At 38.4% G+C, this 17,492-nt stretch overlaps 1 protein-coding gene across 2 annotated transcripts in view; it reads left to right on the top strand.

The window, feature by feature from the left end:
* The first annotated feature begins 1,092 nt into the window (after positions 1 to 1,092).
* Positions 1,093 to 17,492, top strand: part of LOC137260250 (endoplasmic reticulum aminopeptidase 2-like) — a 51,325-nt gene continuing 34,925 nt past the window's right edge. Inside the window, exons 1-2 of one of the 2 annotated variants that reach the window (XM_067797945.1) lie at positions 1,127 to 1,193; positions 11,454 to 11,570. In XM_067797945.1, coding sequence (XP_067654046.1) covers positions 11,492 to 11,570 — 79 coding nt within the window. In that variant the 5' untranslated portion in view covers positions 1,127 to 1,193; positions 11,454 to 11,491. Of the gene's footprint in view, positions 1,194 to 11,453; positions 11,571 to 17,492 lie in introns of both variants that reach the window. The other variant, XM_067797946.1, reaches the window with a different exon arrangement.

Genomic DNA, 17,492 nt, shown 5'->3' with positions numbered 1-17,492 from the left:
ACAACAAGCATACATATGAAAAGAACTGTTTATATTATTTTTTCAGCTGATATTCGTAATTATAGGAGACGCCAGTATAGACCTTGTAACTTCTTATATGTAATACATATGCAAATGACGACGACTATCAGTTTCTTCCTGTATGCCCCAATTACAGTCATCTTCGAAGCAAATATATAAAAGAAAAATATTATGTCCATCCGAACAGGCCTAAGTTTTCACAACTGCTAAACAGTTCAAATGCTAAAGAAATCGAAAACCTGTCCATGTATAGTTTATATTCATTTATACAAACAGAACGTATCGTTCCCTGAACGTGTATAAAGCAGTGTATATAGTTACTATTTGTAGAAGCGAGTGTCACGGTTAAGGGCGCTATATTTTCACTGTTAGAATAAACGTAACTGTCTATTGTGTCAGTTGCGGGTTTGGTTTCTAACTGGAACCCGTTTCTGGTGTCGCCCGCCTTGATATTGCTGGAATATTGCTGGAATATTGCTAAAAGCAGCACAGACCATAGTGACTTGTTTTCGTTAAAGATTTATATTTTGGCACAAGTAATACAGTTTGTACTTGTTGCAAAAATATCACTCTGGAAATCCATTTGTTCTTCTCTGCACATGTATTAAGCAAACGGGGGCGGTGGTGTAGCCCGGTGGTTAAAGTGTTCGCTCGTCACGCGGAACCAGAGTTCGATTCCCCCAATAGATACAATGTATGAAGCCTATTTCTGGTGTCTCCTGTCGTGATATTGCTGGAATATTGCTGTAAGCGTCGAAAAACTAAATTCATCCAGTTACTCGCTCAGCAGAAAGGAAATGCCATGAATGGCCTACAATACTCACTAGAGGGTCTCCACATTGAAATGGACGTGGGTTATCTTCCCAGAATTTTCATAATTAACGTGATAGTCTCAACAATAATTCGGTTATAGCGGAGAAAATATTGGTTTCACCGTATATAAGGCGGCGTGTTAATCACTGGTGTCGCCTAACACGCTATACAAAGTTGTGTAAAACTAAGAAACAAAGACGTTAACAATGGCGAAAAACACAGGTTTTCGTTAGAGTACATCACGGTCATTATAACACATCTGATGTAAACAACGTGCGGAAGAGAACAGTCACTGACAGTTGATTACCACCAGACAGCCATGTCGGACAATGAGGTGGAGGAGGTGTCCTTCCTTCCTGGTGAGTGACTACATTCCGGAAACCTGACTGTAGATATTTCGTTTTCATTTTCCGTCGGAATTTGTGTTCTTGTCTATGACGCCTGTCACTTTCAGTGGCATTTCGGCGCTTGTCTGTGAAGATCTAGCACAGCATTACAATAAACGTCTTATCGTTTAATCAAAGTATGCTTTGTCAAAACCTGCACAATGAGCCATGCAACACCCCGAGCATGCATTATCGTCCTGAATGTACGGGTGAAATACTGGTGCATCCACTGCAGGCTAACCCGGAACCTTAGCAAAATGTCACCATTCATAATTCATCTGTAGAAAACGAGCACCATAGTTCATGCGAGAACGCTATTTCACAAAATTTAAAAGTAGTTATGCAAGAGTAATCATTCTTGAAAATATTCTCAACTGCCTCAGAAGTAGAGCACATTTAGTTATCAAGCTCACTTCAGCAGACCTGAGTAAGTGCAATTAGTCGCTGATTGGCCAACTCACTTTCACACGAGTCACAACCACAACAGTTAATGTACTTGTGCTTTGTAAAAGGGAGGCTTGAACCTTTACTTGAAGTACATTAATGGTAAACCTACCATGAAGATCCCTAAACTACGTGATAATAAACACCTTATCATTTAGTAAATTGTAAGCTAAGGATGCTTTGTTAATCCAAACCTTCAAATTGAACCATGCAACACCCGAGCATGCAAAATTATTGTGGATAAACAGGTGTAGGAACGGGTACCTAAAGTATACTGTCGGAAATAGAAAAAAAATGTTTTTAGTTAGTTACTCAGTATCTCTAAAATTGAAACAACTGCAAATAAATCACTTTGGCCAAGCAGGACATTCAGTGGGATGCATAAGAGGTTTTCCAGAAAAGCATCTTTACTCATAAAATTGGGTAAAACTTTGAAAAAAATTGATTAACTGCTCAAAAAAAATAGATCAGACAATAGATGTCAGTTACGTTGCTCAGCCAGGTATGATGGAAAGTCAACTCACCCGGCATGAAATGCATGCCCTACCTACTGGCACAAGGGGCCATCTCAGAGATAATTTTTGCTTTTTCATGTGTGTTGAATATGTCTCATCTATTGATTAACATCTTAAGTGTCTTTCTTTCATAAAGTGTATGTTGAGATATTTAAAAGGATATGATACCTGATACCCACAGGAAAGCATTGTATTAAATGTCTTATAATATATAACTTGCATGACCACCAGAAGGTCCACATGACTGAATATTATTTGTAAACTGTAATGACATACTGTATACTTCTGCAGTTTAATTCCCCTAGGAGATTATCATTACATATATTAGCTGATATATGTATCCCTGAGCCCAGCCATTGTCTGCAACACCTGTCCTGGTTTTGCTTTTGAGATTACCCCTCCTACCTCTCTCTTTTTAAGTGATAGAGTCCATGGTAGCTACATCCTTAGTAGTTTCAGCAGGAAAGTTATTATTTTTTATGTCAGCTATCGTTTATAATGAAGCTAAGTTTCATTTAAAAAGTGCCCATTAATTGTAATAAAATATCATTGCACACAAATTTGCTTAAAGCCATGGTCTGTTCCAAATAAGTCGATTTGGCTTTACAAAAAGTCTGCATTGTTCATTTCTGCACTAATCTCTTCTCAGTAAAGTCCCTTTATAATGTTCCCTATCTCCTTAAACTGAAACTGTAGGTAGGCCAAACTTAGGTTAACAGATATTTCACACTTTTACCTATCGACTTCATCAATTGTAGAGATAAATGTGAAAAAACATTTTTTTCCTATTTCCAACAGTGTTTTAACAAAATGTCACCAATGTCAACTGTTGAAAACTGATGCTGAAGTTCCTGCAAAAATGCAACTTAAGAAATGATGAATTATAAGATTATTCATGGAATAGTGATTTATGCTTGAATATATTCTCAGCTGCCTCAGAAGTAGAGCCCATTACCAAGTACACTTCAGCAGATCCACTTTAGTTCAAGAGATCTTGAATGCAACCCAGTTAGTGACTTTGCTTAAAGTAGTGAATTAAAATAAATCAGGCCCTTATTCTTGTAGTCAAAGTATTAAGAATGGGCTGAAGAAGTTCATAGGGCTAAAAATGTTTCGAGAATAGCTAGCCAGTTAATGTTCTTGCTGAAAGGAAAGTTTTCACCTTGTTACCACACATACATTGTCAGTTGTTGAGGTCAGACTTCACCATAAACATACTCCACTCTAGCTCTTGAATGTTGAAATGACATCTTAGTAAATTGTTTCAGTCCCAAATTTAGATGTTGACTGCCCCCTAAAATTTCAAGTGTCAGCCCAACCCCCAAATATAAATGTCAAGGGGGAACTCTGCATTTTTTGTGAAAACCATGTCCACAATTGTCCATCAAGTATGACCAGTCTGTTGTTGTATTTCCATGTAATATGAGATGACTATTACACTGAAGTTAGTTAAGATAAGTGGCTGACAGAAACGTAACACTAACCTTAATACTAACCCTAAGTAGTGTAAAAGGGGATAAGCTATTTAAGTTGTTTCAGATCCCAAAGGAATTGTTAAAGGGTGTTTGCTTGTGAATGCCTATCTAATGTTCACATACAGTGCAAGCGTTTGGATAGCCTAGTTGTTGAAGGGTCTGCTCCTGATTTCCAAGACCTGCTTTTCACTTCCCACATGGGTACAATGTGTGGAGCCCATTTCTAGTGTCCCCCACCATGATATTGCTGGAATATTGCTAAAAGTGGTGTTAAACCTCACTAACTCACGAACGAACGAACTAACGAACGACACGAGAAATTCTTATATATCAATAACTGTTTCTGTTAGTTGTGAGAAAACTCCTATTTGTACTGCTATGAGTCTCTTCCGCTACGTTATATGAAAACACAAATCGATGATAGTGAATGAACCGGAAACATCGCTGAATACTGAATAGCTAATTAAGTATCATAATCAATTCTGTTTCATTGATCTAACAAATGACGGAGTAATTTTGTAAATACCACTAAATAATGATGATAACTGTTTGGCAGCCACTACAGGTCTGCCATGTCCATAGAATGTCTGCTTGGTGCTTACGGCTTGAAAGTGTGTACTGTTTTCATCAGTAAGATTTGCCATGCCTCCCAATCAGGTTGTCAAATAATTGCAGTAGAGGTCAATAGCAAATGTAAATATGTTTTCATGAGATTAAATTTCACAACTATTTTTTTGATATATTTGAATATGCATAGTTTGTTTCCCAAAACCAAACTGAAAGAGATGTTGTGCTGGTTTTTCCTGAGTAGTGGCCATTTTCCCTTTAGGTAATGTTCATTTTCACAGATCAATGATGTTTCGACTCAGAGACTTTGTGCTGTTTTAGCTGGTACCCATAGATAAAACAGAATGCATAAATGGAGCCTTGACAGACAGACAGACAGTTTTATCTAATAGTTAAGACCCAGTGGCCCTAAGGATAATTGAAGTTGCTTGTTGGCAACTAATTTCTTTACACCCTGGAATGAATCACTGATTATACAGACTTTTGGATGAAATGATGTATGTAACTGCTCTGAAATAAATAACCATATTGGTAGCAAAGTCATGGATGTGATGTGGATACAATGAATAATATTGTGAGCAGGGATTGGGAAAGACAGTCGCCATGGGCCATATTGCACATTAGGATGAAAAATGGCCCATTAAAATTTGAAGTTTACTATTGACACAAGGGCAGTGGCCTATTCTAAATTCAGAAAATGGCTAATTTTTCTGAGAATGGTCCATTGTCAAAGTTCCCGTTCCCAATCCCTGTGTGCGTCCTTCAGGATGCAATAATTTTTTTTCTGTGTCAACTACATTTGACCTTTTTTTTTTAACTTTTTGCATACTGCATGCACATTTGCTTGTTGCGCAACATCCCGCTAATGAATATCCCTGCAGTCACATGACAAGGTTATCAAATGATATTAAAAAGCAAATATAGTAACACATTCACCCAGTCACAAACAAGAAAATGATTTTTTCATGTGGCCCCAGAAATGAGGTTATTATGTTATTTAAGTATCTGTGTCTGGGAGAAAAATGAATTCAGAAACAGCACAGAATTATTATGCTAAGAAGCTTGTTCCATTGCAAAACATCTGTTCGTTCAATTGTTTTTTGTTTTTTCTCATACATTTGGAGCATGAAAATGAAAATACAGTTCACAGTTAATTTTCAACCAAACCTGTTGCTTGGCTTTAAATTGTGACATTAACTGTATATAATAAATGAAAAAGTGATAATTGTACACAGTGCCATAAACCATTGTAATAAAATTGGTGGTTTACCATCTGTTAAACCCAATGATAATTAATAATGTATAAATTAACAGGGTAGTTTGTTACATGTCAAGTATGCCACAGGGCAAGTGACTTGAAGAAAGTAACTTTTCTTGACTAATTTTCCATTTACACTGATTTTTATGACAAATCATGATGATGCAATTATCAAAGAATAAATCAACATGGTATCGATGTTAATGTGATAAATGGCAACGAAAGATAACTCTGCTACGAAATTTAATAGCTACATTTTGAGCAGATATGAAATCCAAGTTTATTTACAGTTGGAAACTGCATGTGGAAATTATCCTACAAGTAGCCCATGGACAAGTAAGATACCATAATTTGATTGCGCAAAATGAAAACTGACTTGTCTCGGGCATCGGGCAACGAGATTATATAAACCATTTGTCTAGAATAGGGGCAGTTGGGTAGCCTAATGGTTGCAGTGTCTGCTCATCATGCCGAAGACCTGGGTTTGATTCCTCCCATGGGCACAATGTGTGCAGCACATTTCTTGTGTTCCCTGCTGTGATATTGTTCAAATATCGCAAAAAGCCACATAGAATTAAACTCACTTACTCTAATCAGAATAGGGGCGGTGGGGTAGCTTAATCATTACAGAGTGTTTGCTCGTCATGCTGAAGACCCAATTCGATTCCCCACATGGATTTAATGTTTACAACACATGTGTCTCCTGCCGTTATATTGCTGGAATATTGCGAAAAGTGGCTCAGAGACGCCAACCTCTACGATTTTTTAGTAGTCGCTACGAATTTTAACTTCAAACTGTGCCAATACGATTCCACTAGAAATCATATGAAATTTGAATAAAGCGCATTAAAACTCATATATATATATATGAAAACATACATTTTCAGTGATGAAATACATTTTCGGACTTACCGTCCATTCATCCTATTTAATGACATATTTGATCTGCAATGATTGCATGTAACAAACGTAATTTTAGAGAAGCTCATTTCAATACCTTTGCGATTTGACACATTTAGTTCCCATGGAAATAATTTAGCCACATGACCGTAATATCATTAGTTTTTTCTCAGAATCCATCTTGATTTTGTTTATTTAGTTAACTACTAATTTGATGGTCAAACTACTAAGTTATATGTTGAAACTACTATTTGCAACACTTTGGGGTTGGCATCTCTGAGTGGCTCACAACCATGCTCACATAGTCTAATTAGAAAAAAGTACAGTAAAAATTGATGCCTTCTCTATTTCCCATATTCATCAGTTCCAGTACTATTTATCACCAACCGTTATCTGGTTCTGTTTTTGTGGAATGGCAGATGGTGCTTAGTCAGTCCAACCTGAAATTGAAAGGTCAACCACTAAATAATTGAAATCGGCCAGTAAATCAAAGAACCATCTCCAAATTATATTCAACACTCAGAATGCAGCAACCATAGATAGAAGTTATCTCAGGGTGAAATATTTGACTGCAGCAATGTATATTTCAAAAGTAATGTACACATGAATGTGCAGTATTTGTTGCAGTTGAGTGAGGCAGGAGCTTGGTTAGTGAATCAAGAAAACACTGTTGGGAGCAGACAAAAAAGACATCATTTATGATGTGAGAGTTATATTTCCCTCTAACCAGATCTGAGGAAAATAATGAATGACCTCATAATCATGGTCATTAGTGAGTTCAGTTTTACACCACTTTTTACAATATTGCAGCAAATCACCCATTGTACCCATGTGGTTAATCAAATCTTGGTCTTTGGCATTACGAAGAAACGCTTTAACCTCTAGGCTAATTGTGACTTGAGCTCGATGCACAGGACCTCACACCACCTCACACCACCTCAGTGTAAGAACTGTCTTTACCACATGTACACATGATCATTTCAACCAGTCAACACTGACTGCTGTCATTGTAAAGGTATGCTACCATCAGATTCAGCTGTCATGTTGAAAATGTCAAAATTAAATACCTAGTCATTGTCCTGGTGTTAGACCACGAGACACGACCTCATCTGTGTATGTGTTGGAGGATCCCCCTAGATTCAGCATTTGTTTGATGTATCTGTGAGTGTTACAAAATGTTAAAATAGATTTGAACAGGTTAGATGTTTCAGACTGTTATTTTCATGATACTAACGATTACCAACAGAATACCATGGCTGTGTATTTCAGGCAAGTGTGAACTTGATGCAGTATCTGTAGATTTAATGTGAGTTTCTATTTATCCACTGCCTATTTTCACCTTCATATCTAGATATCTTTCTATTTAGAATCTAGAGGTTTGTCGATGAAACGTTAATATCTCAGATGGCACACAACAAAAGTACAAGAATCTCTACTTCATTGAGAAAGTGAAAATATAGCATGTTATATTTAAAGAGGAGCAATTTTATGGAAAGACAACTTCTTTATTGTGTAGCTTTATTGTGTATCTATAAAAAATGCTACATGTCATCATACCAGCTTCTAAATGCCACTCAAGGAAAATGTGTTATATTTGACCACTTTCGAAATCGCATTGTGTACTAAAGAACCTTTTCATGTTCTATGTTAAATACAAAATAGTAGTTTATGAACACTTCATTCAGGACACCAGTTCTCAAACCCTGGTGTTGCTTGTTTGTTGTCAGCAATTTTCCAACTATATGGCACTTTGTACTGGTCCACAAAACGTTCATAGCGCTACGACATTTGGACACTAGAGTTAGGACAGCTTGTGGCATTAAGAATACTTTTTGGATTGAGACCATGGTACATGGGCACATATGTGAATCCAATTTCTGGCGTGACCCGTCATTGATTTTGATGGAATATGTGTAAAACTATGCTCACTCAGGGATGGAAATAGTTCTTGAATCGCTAATTCTCCACTATACCAGCCGATTCTCTTGTTGATTTTTTAAATAAACAACATAATTAACAATGGAAAGTCAAGTGGACACTGGTATAGGGTGATATACAATTTTTTTAATCAGCTTGCCTGACAGAAAAAAAACACCAGACCAGGATATCAGGCAATGGGTCATTTCACCCCTGTCACTCAGTCATTCACTTTTTCAGTCTGACATCAACTTTTAATTACATTGCAGAGCTCCAGATACAATTTCGCTTATGTGGGTACTGTATGCACTGTATTTTTGGGGTATGGGTTTTATGAATTTTGGATGGGTATTTCATTTTCCATTACCACTGTTTTGAAAAAGTGAATGAGTGAGTTTAGTTTTATGCCGCAGTCAGCAATATTCCAGCAGTCTGTAAATAATCGAGTCTGGACCAGAAATCCAGTGATCAACAACATGAGCATCGATCTGCGCAATTGGGAACCGATGACATGTGTCAACCAAGTCAGCAAACCTGACTGCCCGATCCCGTTAGTCACCTCTTACGACAAGCACAGTTGCCTTTTATGGCAAGCATGGGTTACTGAAGGCCTATTCTAGCCCGGGACCTTCACAGGTCTGTTTTCAAATAAGTGGGTATTTCAGCTAAGTATATATCATTGAGTATGATCAGGTATGTACTGCCTTATGTCATACCAAATCAAAACCAACTTAAACATAATGGAAACGATTTCATAAGACATCACTCATCATATATTACTAGTACAAAGTGATAGCAATCGATGTCTTTTCCGTCACATAATACTGATTTATCCTGCATGCATGTGTTTCAAATATCTTGTATATGTAACATTTTAAACGCATAATTGGTATACAACAATTATTTTACAATGTGTAATTGGGAATTTTCTATGCATATTTTACTTGGATTAGCAGCTTATGTGGGTCTCTGCATTGACAGTATACAAAAAAAATTGGTACATTAAAATAGGCAAGATGAATTATTAGGATAATGCTGTCCCACTTACTTACATCAGAGTATTTGGCTTCCATGGCGTCCAGACAAAGTATGTTTATATGACATTGGAAATTTTTGGGGTGATATAACATCCAAGGCCATGATGATGACTGGTTTGATTATGAGCTGAAACTTTGAACAAACTGATAAAAACAATTAAACTCTTAGGGGCATGACTGGTCTTTTTCTCAGCTGAACAAATTATGATAATAATAAAAGAAAACATTATAAAAAGTATTTCAAGAACTATATACTTCAAATCCAGTTATTCCTAGGGCCCGTGGGGTAGCCTAGTGGTTAATGTGTTCCCTTGTCATGCTGTAGACCTGGGTTCAATTCCCCAAGCGGTGCAAAACTAAAGCTCACCTACTTATTATTATTCCAAACCTTTTTGTGATTGATACACATGGCTACATTTAGTAGCCACCAAAATTGAAGGAGTTGATAATCTGTCATAAACTTCTGAAGCCTCATATGAAAACCCTTGGTGCTTATCTAACATATGAGCTGTGTACTTCAAAATCAGATTTCAACATGCTAGTTTTGTCTCACGCATAAAGTCTCAAATATGTGCGGTTTACAAAATTAATATCTTCCTGACCCCAAATTCTCGAAACAAACTTAGTCTGAGTTTTTACTCATATTTGAGAAAACACATTTCACAGAATGAACTGAAATCGTCATAAAACTCAAACTATAGGAGACACTTTGAATTTTGTAGCTAGATCACTCAAGTTGTTTAGGCTTTCATATTTCAAAAATGCAGTTGAGTTAAAAAGTCAGCTGTTTCAAATTGTGAAACTCAGTTTGAGATTTGAGTAAAAAGTTTGTAGTAAAGTGTGTTTCGAGAAATCAGGGCTTGGTTAAACATTTACAAAGAGACTTGACCATGATGATAATGATATGCATGCTGTAGCTTCACTTTGGATTCAAATGTGTTGATGGATATATCATGAACAATACGTTTCTCTCCTGTACAAGCTGTGTCGGCCATTACAGACTCAACCATCTGCTGTAGATGATATATCAATTATGGCTGCTTCATGGCTGCTGTAGCTATTTATTGGTGATAAGCTTGAAATATTGTTTTGAGGACTCGGCATTACATTTAGTTTTTCAGTATTATTAAATGGATATTTTGATAGTTCTATAGTCCATTCAGTCTACGTGCATACTTAAGCACTTTGTTTTTTTTCGTATGTCTATCTCAACAGCACATCACATTTTCAATCTCAACTCCCAGGGGATCATATATCTCATGCAGCCATTAGGCACACCGAGTTAATGTCACTTTCCCATCCTTATACTTTGTGCAATGTGATATCCTTTTTCCAGTGTAAATTTATGGTTTTTGGGGTCCATGATTCTCATATTGACTCTCATGAATTTTGTGTAGGTAATATTTTCTTTTTTCTTTCTGATACGTTGCCATCCATGGAATGGTAAACAGGGAATCTCATCTGGGTATCAATCGCCGGTAATGGGGGCAGGTGGGGTAGCGTAGTGGTTAAAGTGTTCGATTGTCACACTGAAGGGCCTGGTTCGATTCTCCACATGGGTACAATGTGTAAAGCCCATTTCTAATGCCCCCTGCCATGATATTACTAAAATATTGCTAAGGGCGCCGTAAAACTAAACTAACAGTCTTCATGAACTAAAACTTCAATTGAGATCTCCCAGCACCACAGTCTCCAGCAGGATGATACCAAATCCTGTACTAGCAGTAAATCTGTGAACATCATACTATTTTATACATTCAAACTAAGCCGATACAAGCTTTATGTTTGTTGTTGTCTATGAATGATTTTGTATTTTGAGTGACTTTATGACTTCCAGAATGTTGATGAAGCAATAAAATGCGTACCTTTAACTCTCACATCCAGATGCACTGTGATGTGTCTCACCTTGGACCACATGGCTGAGCATCATAACACAGCTTCAGGAGGTCCTCGCTTTGTTTACACATACATGCAATCAAGAGGTATACTCGTGTCAATATTGACAGGTAACACCTCACTGTAAGCATGCACACCATTTACAGGAAGCAAATGAGCATAATATACAAGCTCTCACCTGTCAATTCCTCATTATAACGTGAGTGACCTATTTCCCTCCTCAGTATAAACTCAGTGAGTTTGATTGGAACAGCTGTTACCAATGCAATCGTTGACACACCGTCGAAGGCGAGGGGCTCCTTCAGCAGTAGACATGGAGGAGAGAAGTCTAATTGATGAAGGTTTGTCTGTTTCCCTTTGACATTACCTTATCACCTTGTCTATAATGTCTGAGAGTGCCACCTCTCAGAGACATATGTCTGGTACTACAACCATGTGCTTGTTACCCGGACGTCACACTTGCCATGTGCTGATATATAATCTCCTTTCTCCTCATTGAGTTGCCCTATCACTGTCAACATTAGCATACAACTGGTAATTCATCCCTAAAACATTTGTTAACAGTTCTTGTTTCTGTTTTCATATTAATGTAAAATATTGTACATATGTAGATGTGGTGTATGTTAGTCAGTACCATTCAGTAAACCGACATGTTTAAAAATATTTTCACCCTCACCCAAACTCACCCATTTACTCATTCAGTTCACACTGGATACAATGTCCCTGGTTATACTGTCACCCTTGATATAATGTCTTCCTTGATATAATGCCCCTGGTTATAAAGTCACCCTGGATATAATGTCACCCTTGATATAATGCCCCTGGTTATAAGGTCACCCTGGATATAATGTCACCCTTGATATAATGTCACTGGTTATACTGTCACCCTTGGTGTAATGTCTTCCATGATATAATGCCCCTGGTTATAAAGTCACCCTTGATATAATGCCACCCTTGATATAATGTTTCTGGTTATAATGTCATCCTTGATATAATGCTGCTTCATATAATGGTGATAATGCCTCTGGTTGTAACATCACTCAGGTTATGCAACTTGTTATAATGTCACAGTGTTTTCTCCTATACATAATGTCACCCTGGATATAAAGACCCTGGTTGTTATGTCACCTCGGTGTTAATGTCACCTTGGAGATAATGCCCCTGGGTATAATGTACTTGGTTAAAGTGTCATCCTGGAAATAATGCCCTGGCTATAATGTCACCCTGGATATAACGTCATCCTGGAAATAATGCCCCGGCTATAATGTCACCCTGGATATAACGTCATCCTGGAAATAATGCCCCGGCTATAATGTCACCCTGGATATAACGTCATCCTGGAAATAATGCCCTTGTTTAAAATGTCATCCTTCTTACAATGTCATTCTGGATGTAATGTCCCTGGTTAAAATGTCATCCTTCTTACCGTGTCATTCTGGATGTAATGTCCCTGGTTGAAATGTCATCCTTCTTACCGTGTCATTCTGGATGTAATGTCCCTGGTTAAAATGTCATCCTTCTTACCGTGTCATTCTGGATGTAATGTCCCTGGTTAAAATGTCATCCTTCTTACCGTGTCATTCTGGATGTAATGTCCCTGGTTAAAATGTCATCCTTCTTACCGTGTCATTCTGGATGTAATGTCCCTGGTTAAAATGTCATCCTTCTTACCGTGTCATTCTGGATGTAATGTCCCTGGTTAAAATGTCATCCTTCTTACCGTGTCATTCTGGATGTAATGTCCCTGGTTAAAATGTCATCCTTCTTACCGTGTCATTCTGGATGTAATGTCCCTGGTTAAAATGTCATCCTTCTTACCGTGTCATTCTGGATGTAATGTCCCTGGTTAAAATGTCATCCTTCTTACCGTGTCATTCTGGATGTAATGTCCCTGGTTAAAATGTCATCCTTCTTACCGTGTCATTCTGGATGTAATGTCCCTGGTTAAAATGTCATCCTTCTTACCGTGTCATTCTGGATGTAATGTCCCTGGTTGAAATGTCATCCTTCTTACCGTGTCATTCTGGATGTAATGTCCCTGGTTAAAATGTCATCCTTCTTACCGTGTCATTCTGGATGTAATGTCCCTGGTTAAAATGTCATCCTTCTTACCGTGTCATTCTGGATGTAATGTCCCTGGTTAAAATGTCATCCTTCTTACCGTGTCATTCTGGATGTAATGTCCCAGGTTAAAATGTCATCCTTCTTACCGTGTCATTCTGGATGTAATGTCCCTGGTTAAAATGTCATCCTTCTTACCGTGTCATTCTGGATGTAATGTCCCTGGTTAAAATGTCATCCTTCTTACCGTGTCATTCTGGATGTAATGTCCCTGGTTAAAATGTCATCCTTCTTACCGTGTCATTCTGGATGTAATGTCCCTGGTTAAAATGTCATCCTTCTTACAGTGTCATTCTGGATGTAATGTCCCTGGTTAAAATGTCATCCTTCTTACCGTGTCATTCTGGATGTAATGTCCCTGGTTGAAATGTCATCCTTCTTACCGTGTCATTCTGGATGTAATGTCCCTGGTTGAAATGTCATCCTTCTTACCGTGTCATTCTGGATGTAATGTCCCTGGTTGAAATGTCATCCTTCTTACCGTGTCATTCTGGATGTAATGTCCCTGGTTGAAATGTCATCCTTCTTACCGTGTCATTCTGGATGTAATGTCCCTGGTTAAAATGTCATCCTTCTTACCGTGTCATTCTGGATGTAATGTCCCTGGTTAAAATGTCATCCTTCTTACCGTGTCATTCTGGATGTAATGTCCCTGGTTAAAATGTCATCCTTCTTACCGTGTCATTCTGGATGTAATGTCCCTGGTTAAAATGTCATCCTTCTTACCGTGTCATTCTGGATGTAATGTCCCTGGTTAAAATGTCATCCTTCTTACCGTGTCATTCTGGATGTAATGTCCCTGGTTAAAATGTCATCCTTCTTACCGTGTCATTCTGGATGTAATGTCCCTGGTTAAAATGTCATCCTTCTTACCGTGTCATTCTGGATGTAATGTCCCTGGTTAAAATGTCATTCTTCTTACCGTGTCATTCTGGATGTAATGTCCCTGGTTAAAATGTCATCCTTCTTACCGTGTCATTCTGGATGTAATGTCCCTGGTTAAAATGTCATCCTTCTTACCGTGTCATTCTGGATGTAATGTCCCTGGTTAAAATGTCATCCTTCTTACCGTGTCATTCTGGATGTAATGTCCCTGGTTAAAATGTCATCCTTCTTACCGTGTCATTCTGGATGTAATGTCCCAGGTTAAAATGTCATCCTTCTTACCGTGTCATTCTGGATGTAATGTCCCAGGTTAAAATGTCATCCTTCTTACCGTGTCATTCTGGATGTAATGTCCCTGGTTAAAATGTCATCCTTCTTACCGTGTCATTCTGGATGTAATGTCCCTGGTTAAAATGTCATCCTTCTTACCGTGTCATTCTGGATGTAATGTCCCTGGTTAAAATGTCATCCTTCTTACCGTGTCATTCTGGATGTAATGTCCCTGGTTAAAATGTCATCCTTCTTACCGTGTCATTCTGGATGTAATGTCCCTGGTTAAAATGTCATCCTTCTTACCGTGTCATTCTGGATGTAATGTCCCTGGTTAAAATGTCATCCTTCTTACCGTGTCATTCTGGATGTAATGTCCCTGGTTAAAATGTCATCCTTCTTACCGTGTCATTCTGGATGTAATGTCCCTGGTTAAAATGTCATCCTTCTTACCGTGTCATTCTGGATGTAATGTCCCTGGTTGAAATGTCATCCTTCTTACCGTGTCATTCTGGATGTAATGTCCCTGGTTGAAATGTCATCCTTCTTACCGTGTCATTCTGGATGTAATGTCCCTGGTTAAAATGTCATCCTTCTTACCGTGTCATTCTGGATGTAATGTCCCTGGTTGAAATGTCATCCTTCTTACCGTGTCATTCTGGATGTAATGTCCCTGGTTGAAATGTCATCCTTCTTACCGTGTCATTCTGGATGTAATGTCCCTGGTTGAAATGTCATCCTTCTTACCGTGTCATTCTGGATGTAATGTCCCTGGTTAAAATGTCATCCTTCTTACCGTGTCATTCTGGATGTAATGTCCCTGGTTAAAATGTCATCCTTCTTACCGTGTCATTCTGGATGTAATGTCCCTGGTTAAAATGTCATCCTTCTTACCGTGTCATTCTGAATGTAATGTCCCTGGTTGAAATGTCATCCTTCTTACCGTGTCATTCTGGATGTAATGTCCCTGGTTAAAATGTCATCCTTCTTACCGTGTCATTCTGGATGTAATGTCCCTGGTTAAAATGTCATCCTTCTTACCGTGTCATTCTGGATGTAATGTCCCAGGTTAAAATGTCATCCTTCTTACCGTGTCATTCTGGATGTAATGTCCCTGGTTGAAATGTCATCCTTCTTACCGTGTCATTCTGGATGTAATGTCCCTGGTTGAAATGTCATCCTTCTTACCGTGTCATTCTGGATGTAATGTCCCTGGTTAAAATGTCATCCTTCTTACCGTGTCATTCTGGATGTAATGTCCCTGGTTAAAATGTCATCCTTCTTACCGTGTCATTCTGGATGTAATGTCCCTGGTTGAAATGTCATCCTTCTTACCGTGTCATTCTGGATGTAATGTCCCTGGTTAAAATGTCATCCTTCTTACCGTGTCATTCTGGATGTAATGTCCCTGGTTGAAATGTCATCCTTCTTACCGTGTCATTCTGGATGTAATGTCCCTGGTTGAAATGTCATCCTTCTTACCGTGTCATTCTGGATGTAATGTCCCTGGTTGAAATGTCATCCTTCTTACCGTGTCATTCTGGATGTAATGTCCCTGGTTGAAATGTCATCCTTCTTACCGTGTCATTCTGGATGTAATGTCCCTGGTTAAAATGTCATCCTTCTTACCGTGTCATTCTGGATGTAATGTCCCTGGTTAAAATGTCATCCTTCTTACCGTGTCATTCTGGATGTAATGTCCCTGGTTGAAATGTCATCCTTCTTACCGTGTCATTCTGGATGTAATGTCCCTGGTTAAAATGTCATCCTTCTTACCGTGTCATTCTGGATGTAATGTCCCTGGTTGAAATGTCATCCTTCTTACCGTGTCATTCTGGATGTAATGTCCCTGGTTAAAATGTCATCCTTCTTACCGTGTCATTCTGAATGTAATGTCCCTGGTTGAAATGTCATCCTTCTTACCGTGTCATTCTGGATGTAATGTCCCTGGTTAAAATGTCATCCTTCTTACCGTGTCATTCTGGATGTAATGTCCCTGGTTAAAATGTCATCCTTCTTACCGTGTCATTCTGGATGTAATGTCCCAGGTTAAAATGTCATCCTTCTTACCGTGTCATTCTGGATGTAATGTCCCTGGTTAAAATGTCATCCTTCTTACCGTGTCATTCTGGATGTAATGTCCCTGGTTAAAATGTCATCCTTCTTACCGTGTCATTCTGGATGTAATGTCCCTGGTTAAAATGTCATCCTTCTTACCGTGTCATTCTGGATGTAATGTCCCTGGTTAAAATGTCATCCTTCTTACCGTGTCATTCTGGATGTAATGTCCCTGGTTAAAATGTCATCCTTCTTACCGTGTCATTCTGGATGTAATGTCCCTGGTTAAAATGTCATCCTTCTTACCGTGTCATTCTGGATGTAATGTCCCAGGTTAAAATGTCATCCTTCTTACCGTGTCATTCTGGATGTAATGTCCCTGGTTAAAATGTCATCCTTCTTACCGTGTCATTCTGGATGTAATGTCCCTGGTTAAAATGTCATCCTTCTTACCGTGTCATTCTGGATGTAATGTCCCTGGTTAAAATGTCATCCTTCTTACCGTGTCATTCTGGATGTAATGTCCCTGGTTAAAATGTCATCCTTCTTACCGTGTCATTCTGGATGTAATGTCCCTGGTTAAAATGTCATCCTTCTTACCGTGTCATTCTGGATGTAATGTCCCTGGTTGAAATGTCATCCTTCTTACCGTGTCATTCTGGATGTAATGTCCCTGGTTGAAATGTCATCCTTCTTACCGTGTCATTCTGGATGTAATGTCCCTGGTTGAAATGTCATCCTTCTTACCGTGTCATTCTGGATGTAATGTCCCTGGTTGAAATGTCATCCTTCTTACCGTGTCATTCTGGATGTAATGTCCCTGGTTGAAATGTCATCCTTCTTACCGTGTCATTCTGGATGTAATGTCCCTGGTTAAAATGTCATCCTTCTTACCGTGTCATTCTGGATGTAATGTCCCTGGTTGAAAT

The sequence above is a fragment of the Haliotis asinina genome, chromosome 13 (assembly GCF_037392515.1).
Source record: "Haliotis asinina isolate JCU_RB_2024 chromosome 13, JCU_Hal_asi_v2, whole genome shotgun sequence".
Classification (NCBI taxonomy): Eukaryota; Metazoa; Mollusca; class Gastropoda; order Lepetellida; family Haliotidae; genus Haliotis; species Haliotis asinina.
Note: the sequence above shows the minus strand (reverse complement) of the source record. Positions and strands in the feature narration are given on the sequence as shown.